This window comes from Nomascus leucogenys, chromosome 20 (genome assembly GCF_006542625.1).
Source record: "Nomascus leucogenys isolate Asia chromosome 20, Asia_NLE_v1, whole genome shotgun sequence".
Taxonomy (NCBI): domain Eukaryota; kingdom Metazoa; phylum Chordata; class Mammalia; order Primates; family Hylobatidae; genus Nomascus; species Nomascus leucogenys.
In genome coordinates, this window is record NC_044400.1 from 38,840,227 (window position 1) to 38,853,018 (window position 12,792).

Below are 12,792 nucleotides of genomic sequence, written 5' to 3' on the forward strand. Positions count from 1 at the left end.
AAGTACACAAAGAAGTATTAACCATAGTCACTATGCTGTATAGCCATCTCTAGAACTTATTTATCTTACATTACTGAAACTTTACACTCTTGGATATCGCCTTATTTCCTCTTCCCCTCTGGCAATCGCCATTCTGCTTTCTGCTTCTGTGAGTCTATTTTAGATTTCTCATATGAGTGTGATCATGTAGTATTTGTCCTTAGCATAATGGCCCCCAGGTTCACCCATGTTGCCACAAGTGATAAGATTTTCTTCTTTTTTTAAGGCCAAATGATATACCATTGTGTGTATGCCACATTTTTAAAATGTATTCATCTGTCAGTGGACATTTAGGCTGCTTCCATGTCTTGGCTATTGTGAATAATGCTGCATGGAACATGGAAGTGCAGATAGGAGATCCTGATTTCAATTCTTTGGATGTATACCCAGAAGTGGGATTGCTGGATCATGCGATAGTTCTATTTTTAATTTTTTTGAAGGACCTTCCATTCTGTTTTCCATAGTGGCTGCACCTATTTACATTCCTACCAACAGTGTACAAGGGTTTCAGTTTCTTCACATTATCACCAACATTTGTTATCTTTTGTTTTTGATAATAGCCATCATAACAACCATGATGTGACATCTCCTTATCATTCTGATTTGCCTTTTGCTAATGACTAGTGATGCTGAGCACTGTCTCGTATACTTACTGGCTCTGCATATGTGTCTTCTTTGGAGAAATGTCTATTCAGATCCGTTGCCTGTTAAAAAAATCAGGTTACCTTTTTTTTTGCTATTGATTTGTGAGTTTCTTATTTTTACATATTTTGAATATTAACTCTTTATCAAATATGTGGTTTACAAATAATTTCTCTCATTTTTTAGGTCTACTCAACCTCTGTTGATTGTTTTGCTGTGCAAAGTTTTCAGTTTGATGTAACACTGCTGGTTATTTTTTTTCTTTGTTGCCAGTGCTTTTTATGTCATTTCTAAGAAATCCTTGTTAATAGGATTAACAAGAATAAGTACTTAGGAATAAACCTAACCAAGGAAGGGAAATATTTTTACACTGAAAACTATAAAACACTGATAAAAGAAATTAAATCAGACACAAATAAATAAAAAGACATTTAATATTCATTGACTGGAGGAATTAATATTGTTAAAATGTCCATACTACCCAGAGTGATCTATAGATTCAATGCAGTCCCTAGCTATATCCCAGTGGCATTTTTCAGATGAAACAATCCTAAAATTCATTTGGAGCCACAAAAGATCCCAAATACCCAAAGCGATTTTGAGCAGAAAGGACAAAGTTAGAGGCATCAAATGTGCTGATTTCAAATTACATTATGAGGCTACAGTAATCAAAACAGTATAGCACTAGAATAGAAACAGACATATAGACCAATGGAACAGAATATAGAGCCCAGAAATAAATCCACATATATATGGTCATCGGATCTTCAACAAAGGTGTGAAGAGTACACAAGGGGGAAAGAATAGTCTCTTCAACAAGTGGTGTTAGGAAAATTGCATATCCACATCCAAAAGGATGAAATGGGACCCTTATACCATCATACCAAAATCAAGTCAAAATGGATTAAAGACTAAAACATAAAACTAGAAACCATAAAACTCCTAGAAGAAAATATCAGGAAAAAAAAGCTCTTTCAAGGTCTTGGAAATGATTATCCTTGTTGGAACTTTTAAAAGGTGTCATTGGCAGCTGTATGGAGAAAGGGTTTCAGCTTTAAAACGTGTCATTGGCAGCTGTATGGAGAAAGGGTTACAGCTGAGTATGTGGCAGGGAGTCCTATAAATGTATGGGGTATGGTCTGAATTAGTTTTTTCAAACTATTCTTCATCTCAATTTATTCACCCAAGTTATGTTCCAAAAATTCTCATTAGAATGATCCTGACTTTTTCTTTCTCAGCCTGTCGAAGACTTGGTTTTAAATATTCATCTGCTCATTCACTCATCCATATATATCTAAAATAAATTTATGTTAGCCATAAGCTTATGAAAAATAGCTTAAAATTACATTTCTAGTTTTCTTAATATGACGGAAAATGTATGTGTGGCTTCTTAATTTTTTGAGTAAATGAGGAAAAAAGAAAAATTATAGTGGTATGTAGACTATAGAAAGTTTAATAAACCATTCATTTTTCTTGAATTCAATAAAATATTTCTCTTTAGAAATGATCTTTCTCCTCAAAAATGCTAGATGAGCTGGAGATCATTGAATTTTAGCAAATTTCTCAGCAGTTTGTGGCTTTTACAAGAATTTGGAGTTAAAAGAATCTTAACTTCCTAACTTATAATGTATTCTTAGTATCACTTAAAAATAGAAAACCTCCCAAATTCTTATTTCTTCACACCCAAAATTTAAGATTCTCTATGATCTTTCATGACCTGACTCCACATTACTTAAGACTTCAAATTCTTTGAATAAATCTGGCTTTCTGTTGCAGATTCACCAGCGGAGGATTCTCGAGCATGACAATTTTTTTTCTTTAACTACTGAGGCCCGAGGTTATATGTTATGTCTAAGGCTTTTTGAAATGGTAGTCTACAGCCTTGTTCTCAAGTGTGGCCCATGGACTAGCAGCATCAGCATCACTTGGAAGTTTGCGTAAAATGCAGAATCCAGGATCTCAGTCCCCACTCCAAACCTGCTGAATTTGAATTCTAACAAGAACCACCCCAGATGATTCCTATACCTCTAACAGTCCCCTTCTGATCATCTCTTTCACTTCTTTTCATACTCCTATATCTATACTTAGGAAGCCCACCAGTGTCTTTTTATCCAATGTGCTGCACTAGAAACCAATGTGTATTTGAACAAGACTTTGAAATGAAGAACCTATGTTTCTCTCTGTGTCTGTGTACATCAATTCATGGTAAGAATGTTCATTGTTAGTTGGTGCCATCAATGCTTTCTTCTCCCCAGATGTGCTATGCACATATGATCTTCCTCAGTGTTGACTACTACTTTCATCTCATTATGCTCTTCAACTATGCCTTCATATTGTCACCTCTGATTGTCCTTCAGTCTTTTCTGGCTGCTGTTTCTCATTTTCCTTAAGCTAACCTTTCTTTAACTTCCATTAAATGGCATTAAAGAGAGCTGTCTGTCCTCAGCTGTCTTCTCACTTTACACTGATACCCCTCTTGGCAATATCAGCCATTTCCATTAGTTCATTCATCATTCATACGTTCAACGAATATGTATGGAGCCCTACACTGGTGCTAGGTGTTCTGCTCGGGGATTGGTGTATAGATGCATGGGACAGACAGTTCCACTTGAGTGCATATGTGCTACAATATAACCAGTGTGTGCTCTGGGAACACAAAGGAGGGACAGCATTGTGGGGGAGTCTGGTGAGGCATCTGGAGGAAATCATCAGTTGGCTTCAGATTTGGGCTTTTTCCCCCCTGAATGTTTCACAGGTCCTTTATATTCAATAAAGTGTAACAACAACAACAACAACAAGCTCCTACAAATCTATTTTTCATTCTCCATTATCTATTGTTTTAGTCAAGATTGGCTAGACTCTGTCATGTAACAACAACAAATCCCCCAATACTGGTGATTTACAAACAACAACGGTTAATTTATTACAATACTACATGTCCTTTGCAAGATGGCAGGGGGCCTGTGCTCATCGAGGTCCTTCAGGGACCAAATTGATGAACTAGCCACCATCTTGAACCTTTGTGGTGATTGTGTCAGAGCTCTGAAGGCTCTTATATCAGCAATTAAATGCTTCTGCCTAGAAGCAACACTTTTTAGTTTTGCTTATAACTTTGAACTTGAAGCAAGGCCTCACTCAAGAGGCCGGAGAATGCAATGCTCAGCTTATGCCCCAGTAGAAGGAGAGAGAACTGGAAATATTTGATGAACAGCACTAACGATATGACACCAACTCAGTTGGGGATATGTTTGTTTACTACATTATTCTTTTTTTTTTTTTTTTTTTTTTTTGAGACAGAATCTCGCTCTTTTGCCCAGGCCGGAGTGCAGTGGCGCTATCTCTGCTCACTGCAAGCTCCACCTCCCAGCTTCACGCCATTCTCCTGCCTCAGCCTCCCGAGTAGCTGGGACTACAGGCGCCTGCCACCACGCCCGGCTAATTTTTTGTATTTTTTTAGTAGAGACGGAGTTTCACCGTGTTAGCCAGGATGGTCTCGATCTCCTGACCTTGTGATCCGCCCACCTCGGCCTCCCAAAGTGCTGGGATTACAGGCGTGAGCCACCGCGCCCGGCCTGTTTACTACATTATTCAAACCAGAGACGTCGAAGGGACCTTTCTCTCATGTTCATATGATTTTGCATCTTTGGAGCTTTCTCCTAATGTTCCCTTTGTCCTTAGGGTTTTTGCGTTGGCTAAGGCCTTACTCTTTTCTCACTTGGAGTATTACAATAGCCTTCTAACTATCCTCTAAACTTTTCAACGTCACCCTGCTGCCAAAGTGATCATTCTAATATGTTTCACCCTATTTAAGACCTTTATAAAATTTTCTATCACAAGGTAAATTCCAAGCTTTCTACAAGACCTATCCTGTCTGGTGTCTCTTCCCTTTTCAGCCTTTTCTCTTACCAGGCTCCTGTGTGCTAGCCATGTTTTTAAATTACTTGCTGTTGGGCCTTTTCATATGTTTTTCCCTTGGCTTTATCTCGAAAATGTTTCACTTCCTCTTGCCACGCCACCCTCCTCCCCACAAATACTTTGCTTAAACCTGGAAAATCCCTAATCATCTTTTAAGATTCACATTTAGGATACTCGTCTCTAAACAGGCTTTCCTGACTTTTTCAAATGGAATGAGGACTATCTCTCTACTTTTTGCTACCAGATTGTCCTGTGTGTATCATTCTCAAAGCATTTGTACTATAGTTTATATTAATATTTTTTGGATTGCATGCCTGTCTCTCTCAACTAATCTATAAACATCTTGATAGTAAGGACCTCTTACTAAATGTTGTGTTCTCAGCAGAGTAAGTATGAAGTTCTTGGCACATAGAAAATGCAAAGTAAGGCCGGGCACGGTGGCTCAAGCCTGTAATCCCAGCACTTTGGGAGGCCAAGGCGGGCGGATCACGAGGTCAGGAGATCGAGACCATCCTGGCTAACACGGTGAAACCCCGTCTCTACTAAAAATACAAAAAAATTAGCTGGGCGTGGTGGCGGGCACCTGTAGTCCCAGCTACTCGGGAGGCTGAGGCAGGAGAATGGCGTGAACCCGGGAGGCGGAGCTTGCAGGGAGGCGGAGCTTGCAGTGAGCCGAGATTGCGCCACTGCACTCTAGCCTGGGGGACAGAGCAAGACTCCATCTCAAAAAAAAAAAAAAAAAAGAAAATGCAAAGTAAGTGTGTTTCACATGGCTAAAGATACAAAGCTAAGAAATTAATTTTAAAATCACATTATAGGAAGATAAATTCTGCAAGCACATAATGGTTGATTTTTAAAACCTGTATGTTTTGTCCAGAATGTAAAGTGTGTGTGTGTATGTATATGTCTATTTGCCAAGTCCCAACTCAAATCTTGGGCAAGTTAATTCACTCTCATAAACTTCGGTTTCCATCTCTCTAAAACTCTGTCCAGTGATTAATTATATTATCTGTTTTATAGGATTATTGGAAAGTTAACTCAGTTGATGCCTATAGTGAGGGAACTCAGCAAGGTGCTTGTCTTAATTTCTTATTGCTCCTGTAACAAATTACCACAAACTTGGTAGCTTAAAAAGATAGCACAAATTTAATATCTTAGAGTTAAGAAGTTCAAAATAGGTCTCACTGGGCAAAATTTAGGTGTTCCTTCTACAGACTCTACGAGACAATCTATTCTCTTGCTTTTTCTAGCTTCTAGGGCTTCCTGCATTCCTTGGCTTGTGGCTCTTTCTATCTTCAAAACAAGCAATGGTCCATTGAGTTTTTCTCACAGTTCATGACCCTGACACACACTCTCTTATCTCCTTCTTCTGCTTATAAAGACCCTTGTGATTACATTGGGCTCACCTGAATAATCCAGGATAGTCTCTTCATCTCAAAATTCTTACTTTAATCATATCTGCAACATCCCTTTTACCACGTAAAGTATGTAAAGCAGAATATTCACAGGTTCTAGGAATTGGGATGTGGCATCTCTGGGGGAGCAAGCACTATTCTATCTACCACAGTGCCCAATCTCTTCATTACAAGGAATCAGTGAGGTTTGACTATTATTATAATTATAATTATATACTATTTCTTAAATATCATTACATTGCTTTTTTTGGCTATACAGCTGAAACACTTTTGAGCCAGACTATCTTAATACAATGTGACTTTCTATTAATAATTCAGCATGAAAAAGCCATAGTTTTCTCCAAATGTAGGTTAAGTGATTCACTTCTGAAAATTAGCCATTTTGTGACACTGGGATCCACTTATAGTAAAATGAAATTGATATTTATCTAAAAGTACCTTAGTAGCCCTAAAGAAGACAATTTTATTGTCATTACCATCAATGTGTAGTAATGACTAACAGTTACGGAAAACTTAGTGCCAAAAGCCATTCGAAGTGTTTATATAGGTATTGACTGATTTGATCCCAATGTGGTAGGACTTTCTCCTTAGTTCACCTAAAAGCTGGGCTCTTGTTACACAGCCATGAAAGATTAGGCTCACAGACACTTTGAACGGTGAGAAAACTGGAATTTATCGGGCTAAAAGGGAAAAAAAAAAAAGAGAAACAGGGACTCTCAGCAAAGTGAGAGTCCTGCTGGCCAGTTTCCCGCCTCACGAGTTGAGTCCCAGATACCACCCCAGAACAGGAGAGGCCAGGCTCCTCACCTCTGCCGACGGGGTGAACCTCCTGAGGCTCCACCCCGGTGCACGCTCCTCCCAGTGCGCAGGCCAGTCGGAGGTTCTGCCGGGAGCCATTTTTACGTGGCTGTCTCACCACAGCCAGCCGCAGGAAGAGGTATTTTATTTTTTCTTCCTTTATGGCAGTTGAGACTTTGTCCAAAGTTTCAGGGCAAGTGGTAGAGATGGGATTTAAACTCAGGTGGTCAGGCTGTAGAACCTGTACTTTTAACCATAGCACAATAAACATAGAAATGTAGAAAAGAATGAGGCAGTATTAGAAGAATAAATGCTCTACTTTGGGCTAATATCTCTTAGCATTTTTTTTTTTTGAGACGGAATCTCGCTCTGTCGCCCAGGCTGGAGTGCAGTGGCACGATCTCGGCTCACTGCAACCTCCACCTCCCGGGTTCACGCCATTCTCCTGCCTCAGCCTCCTGAGTAGCTGGGACTACAGGCGCCCGCCACCACGCCCGGCTATTTTTTTTGTATTTTTAGTAGAGACGGGGTTTCACTGTGTTAGCCAGGATGGTCTCGATCTCCTGACCTCATGATCTGCCAGCCTCAGCCTCCTAAAGTGTTGGGATTACAGGCGTGAGCCACCATGCCCGGCCTCTTAGCATTTTTATAGCTCATAATGATACAGGTTGGAAGCATTTAGTTTTATCGAGCTCTAATTCTTGTGCTTAAAAAAAATGCATAGTAGACAACCGTGTTGGGAGTTGGTCAGCTTCCAGAGATACTTGAAAACAAGTTGTCCAGTGAGTTCAGGCTTTTAAAGACGTGTCCTTTAAGTTTATTCTCTTTCTCTTCCCCCAAAATATACTTTAAAAGCATTAACCACAGTACCTCTCAAATATTATCTTTCTCTTTATTCTGCCAAATTGCTTTCAATACATAAAGCTTAAGAGCAATGAAGCTGCCTTTTTAAAAGAAAGTTGTTATCCAAGTCAGTGTTTTCTTAAAAATGTCAATGTTTCAGAGGACTTCTTAGGATAAACAGATGTTATGAATACTTTATTTCTATTTATTTATTTATTTTTGAGACAGAATTTCACTCTTGTTGCCCAGGCTGGAGTGCAATGGTGCGATCTCGGCTCACTGCAACCTCCGCCTGCCGGGTTCAAGCAGTTCTCCTGCCACAGCCTCCCTAGTAGCTGAGATTACAGGTGCCCGCCACCATGCCCAGCTACTTTTTTTTTTGTATTTGTAGTAGAAACGGGGTTTCACGTGGGTCAGGGTGGTCTAGAACTCCTGACCTCAGGTGATCCACCCGCCTCGGCCTCCCAAAGTGCTGGAATTACAGGCATGAGTCTCTGTGCCCAGCCAGATGTTATGAACACTTTAAACACTGTTTGGTTAAAATGATAAAGGGAAGATTAAAATGACAAAGGAAAGATTATTAATAAGGCTAATTATTACCAAAAAGTTAGGAACAAGTGTTCAAATATTTTATATGACAAGGAACTCATTTTAAGGGAATTACTCCAGGGTACAACCGTGAACAATTGGCATTTGTTAAAAGTATGTTGACAGAACTGGATGCCTACTCATAGGTTCTGCAAGATAAGTAAATCAACTTAATGGGCCTATATATTCATTACAACCACATTAGCATAAATACCACCTTATGGAAAAAATCTCTTTATGCCAAAAATAAGCAAGGAAGAGAGCAATTAACAAATGGATGTAAGGAAAACTATAATTGATTAGTAATTGATTAATTACTAATTATTCTGTATGGGTGAAATACATTTCCTATAGTAATTAAGCCTATCACATTTATTTTGATTAGGATAAATTCTAAATCATCTTGAAAATCAATAACAATTAAATGAATTCCTTCATTTTACCTACTGCATTTGACTTTTACTCATGATCACACAGACAGTTTGGAGAGCATGTTACCTGCATTACATGGTCATGATTTAGCTTTTATGCTTCAATGTTTTATTTACAATCTTTTGGCAGAGGAAACTGTTGATCTCAGTTAGCTAGAAACAGCTGCTTTTCTATTTTTATTTGTAGTTAATGTTTTCCCAGTGTCAAGCATATGTAGAGAAATTTTTTCCATAGACTGGTATTAAACATTTTATTTATATTTCTTTTATTTTTAATGGTCTTTGGGACTATTTAGAAAAGTGAGAGCCAGTTAGAGCATTCACTGTAAATGCTTTTAGAAAAGAAAATCTCCCTTGGCTATTTCTATCGATGGGTCAATATCACATTCATTTATTTTCGTGGCATGCTCAAGTACAGTGTGATATTCTGGGAACACAATCTGCTGTCTATTTTGACTGAGTTAAAAATACATGATCTCTTTCAAAGTTTTCAAATGCTTCTTCCTAAAGACAAAGCAAGGTGGTTTTCAATAATCTTAGGTTTGGTTCTTTGTTTTGTCAATGAATGGATACCTTGAGAAAGTGGCCAGTTGATAATCTTAGTTTAATGAGTATGGAAAACCAAACGTCGTATGTTTTCACTTATAAGTGGGAGCTAAGCTATGAGGATGCAAAGGCATAAGAATGACACAATGAACTTTGGGGACTCAGGGGTAAAGTGTGGAAAGAGGGTTAGGGATAAAAGTCTACAAGTTGGGTGCAGTGTATACTGCTCATGGCATGTACCAAACTTTGCATGGTGCATGGGTGCACCAAAATCTCACAAATCACCACTAAGGAACTTACTCATGTTACCAAACACCACCTGTTCCCCAATAACCTATGGAAATAAATTTTTAAAATGAGTATTTCTTATTTCATATAATTACATTTTTATTTTCTGGTCGAAGATGAAGATAATTTAGTTTGTTCTTTTAGTTCTTTTAGTTTAGAGGTTTTTTTTTTTGGTTCCTATGATGCAAGTTTTGATAAATGTATGAGCCCTCTTATTTTTTATTTGCCTGTGATGCATAGTTTACTGAAAATTAGTGCAAAATGTGGGAAATATAAAGCTGATGGCAAGCACCATTGTGTCCTTTGATGACAGATACAGAGAGAGGTAGAGCACATGTCCTGCGTCCTGAGTAGCATACAGTGACCGGTGAGATTCAGAAACTAAGGAAGTGGAAGAGAATGCCGTAAGATTCACCACATTTTATTGTGTGGTGAGTCTCAGGTGAGGTAGAATTGCCCTACATTTTTGAAGCACCAGGAAACCTTGATAGGAGACTCAGTTTCTAAACCATAAGCTCTTGAGAAAGCCATGTTTCATCACAGGGCTGTGTAATTTGTGGTAGAAGAGAAACGCTTGGTTTTGTGGTTGTTGACCCCAAGAAGGAGGTCACTATTACGGGTTTCATCTTTGTCTTTGTGCTTACCTGGTTAGAATGACATAGGGAAAGTAGCTCTAGAGTTTTCTTAATGGTTTTTAAAATAAATACTTCTAGTAATGTTTCCAAAATAGGTTTTTTTTTTTGTTTTTGTTTTTGTCTTTTAGGAACATTACAAAAGGTCTATTTTAAATCAAATGGGAGTGAACCTTTGGTCACTGATGGTGAAATACAAAGGTCCGACGTTTTTCTTACAAATACAATTTATAACCAGAGCACCGTGGTGTCTACTGCACATCCTGACCAGCACGTTCCGGCCTGGACTATGGATGCTTCTCTCCCAGGGGACCAAAGTCACAGGAATACAAGTAAGTCCAAAGGTGATACATGCTAGAGGCTTTTAATGTCCCACAGGTAGGTTTTTAAGTTCGGCAACCAATGCTTTTAGTTCACAATCACTTGCCGGTCACACAGGAAAATCTCCACTCAGTACCCGGTAAGCCTAGCTGAGTGCCCTATTCTGTTTGTTGTTGTTGTTGTTGTTTGTTGTTGGTTTTTTTTTTTTTTTCAGGTGGAGTTTTGCTCTTGTCACCCAGGCTGAAGTGCAGTGGTGCGATCTGACCTCACTGCAACCTCCGCCTCCCAGGTTTAAGCAATTCTCCTGCCTCAGCCTCTTGAGTAGCTGGGATTACAGGTGCCCGCCAGCACGCCCAGCTAATTTTTTTTTTTTTTTGTAGTTTTGGTAGAGATGGGGTTTCACCATGTTGGCCAGGCTGATCTCGAACTCCTGACCTCAAGTGATCCGCCCACCTCGGCCTCCCAAAGTGCCAGGATTACAGGTGTGAGCCACCGCGCCCTGCTGAGTGCCCTATTCTTAAACATGAAATGCCATCAGCCCAGATGTTCAGGTAGGACTGAGTAAGAAATGAAAATGTATCAATGCCATTCAATATTTCTGAGGTCTGAAAATTTATGCTGCTTGCCCCAGTATAGTGGCATTGATTTTGTAGTGGTTCATCTGTGAAAGTTTGCGCTTCAGCTTTGAAGTTTTTGAAGTTTTAAGTTACTTATTTTGAGTTAATAAGTTAAGTCAAGTCACTGACTTTGTCGTTGGTCCCTTGCAGGAGGACCAATTCAATAACAGGATGCTGAGTGATTTAATGGGAGCTATCCCCCTATTTACTTTTTTTTTTTTTTTTGAGATGGAGTCTCTCTGTCTCCTAGGCTGGAATGAAGTAGCACAATCTCAGCTCACTGCAACCTCTGCCTCCTGGGTTCAAGCGATTCTCCTGCCTCAGCCTCCTGAGTAGCTGGGAGGCATGCACCACCACGCCTGGCTAATTTTTGTATTTTTAGTAGAGACAGGGTTTCACCATGTTAGTCAGGCTGGTCTTGAACTCCTAACCTCATGATCCACCCGCCTTGGCCTCACAAAGTGCTGGGATTACAGGCATGAGCCACTGCACCCAGCCCCCTATTTACTTTTGAGACATTCATGTGTCCTTTTTTTATCTTGCTTCCCTTTTCACCTTCTATTATTGGCTGTAAAATTTATTTTACATGTTGGTGAATGACAAAAAAAAAAAATCACATCTTGAGAAAAATGGCATGTGCCAAACTCTTCTGCATGAGGGCAAAGGGAAGGATTTGTTAGTTATTCCAGAAGAGCTGGGAGAGAGAAAAGACAGAAAGTGTGGACATGGGGCGTGATGAGATGGTGAGAGGTGACAGATGATATGCTCTGGAATGTGACTCTACTTTTTGATAAAGTTACTGCCCTTCCAGAATCCTCGGTGGGAGTGGATTTGTATGGAAAATGCCAAGAAGCTTTAGGTGTGATACAACCAACGCTAATAAAAAATAATCAGAGGACAGTACAGCCACTGCCAGAATTTTCTCCATAGTTGTCTTGGCTCTTCATTTCTACTTTCTAAAACAAGGTTATGTGATTGACAATTACACAAAGCCCATCCAACCATGACCATTTTCTTGTGTGTTTCTCTCTCTTTCATGAAAACTCACGAAGGGATATCATATCTTAAGTCTGAGATGGCATATTTATTTTTATTTTGAGCCAGGAAAGGAAGGATTAAGTTGACTTTTAGCTATCATAGTATATGTTTGCCAGTGTTTGAGGAAAAGCAGGATTATTCTATTTCTCCAACCCAAAAGAGACAGACAGTTTGGATTCCACTGTTTCACAGAGCACCTATAGGTATTAACTGTTTCTTGTGCATAGTGTTTACCAGTGATTCATATGGATTTGGGTTCATTATCTGACAGTATTTTTGCAAACCAGAATTATGCCAAGTTAAATTTATTTTCCTCGTGGGTTTAATTGTAAGGTTTTATTTTTCAGTTATGTCTTAAGCACTTCATTATTCTTAAGAACAGTGTTTTTCATCAGAAGTACAGAAGTAATTTAAACAAAAACTCAGTCAAGTTAATGTGGTTGCAATTACAGTAATTGTTATTTTCTTCTACTAAGTGCATTTGTCTTTATTTTGAAAGTTCCACTATTTGTTAAGATTCAAACAGGATTGACAAACACATGTCCTGAAGAGTAAAGAAACATGTGGCAGTTGTTGCTCAGATTGGAAGTTTGATCGAAGTCTGTCTAACTCCTATGACTGGAACGTTGCTTGTGAATATGAGCATAAATTGACATGTAGAGGAAACCCAGGTCAAATT

At 39.0% G+C, this 12,792-nt stretch overlaps 1 protein-coding gene across 4 annotated transcripts in view; it reads left to right on the plus strand.

Annotated features, from left to right (window-relative positions):
* CORIN (corin, serine peptidase) overlaps positions 1-12,792 on the plus strand; it is a 251,914-nt gene that overhangs the window by 41,664 nt on the left and 197,458 nt on the right. The window contains exons 1-2 of one of the 4 annotated variants that reach the window (XM_012499843.2): positions 6,915-6,948; positions 10,269-10,469. The exons of 2 other annotated variants lie outside the window; for them this stretch is intronic. In XM_012499843.2, coding sequence (XP_012355297.1) covers positions 10,427-10,469 — 43 coding nt within the window. In that variant the 5' untranslated portion in view covers positions 6,915-6,948; positions 10,269-10,426. Of the gene's footprint in view, positions 1-6,914; positions 6,949-10,268; positions 10,470-12,792 lie in introns of those variants that run through there. One more of the 4 variants, XM_003258417.4, reaches the window with a different exon arrangement.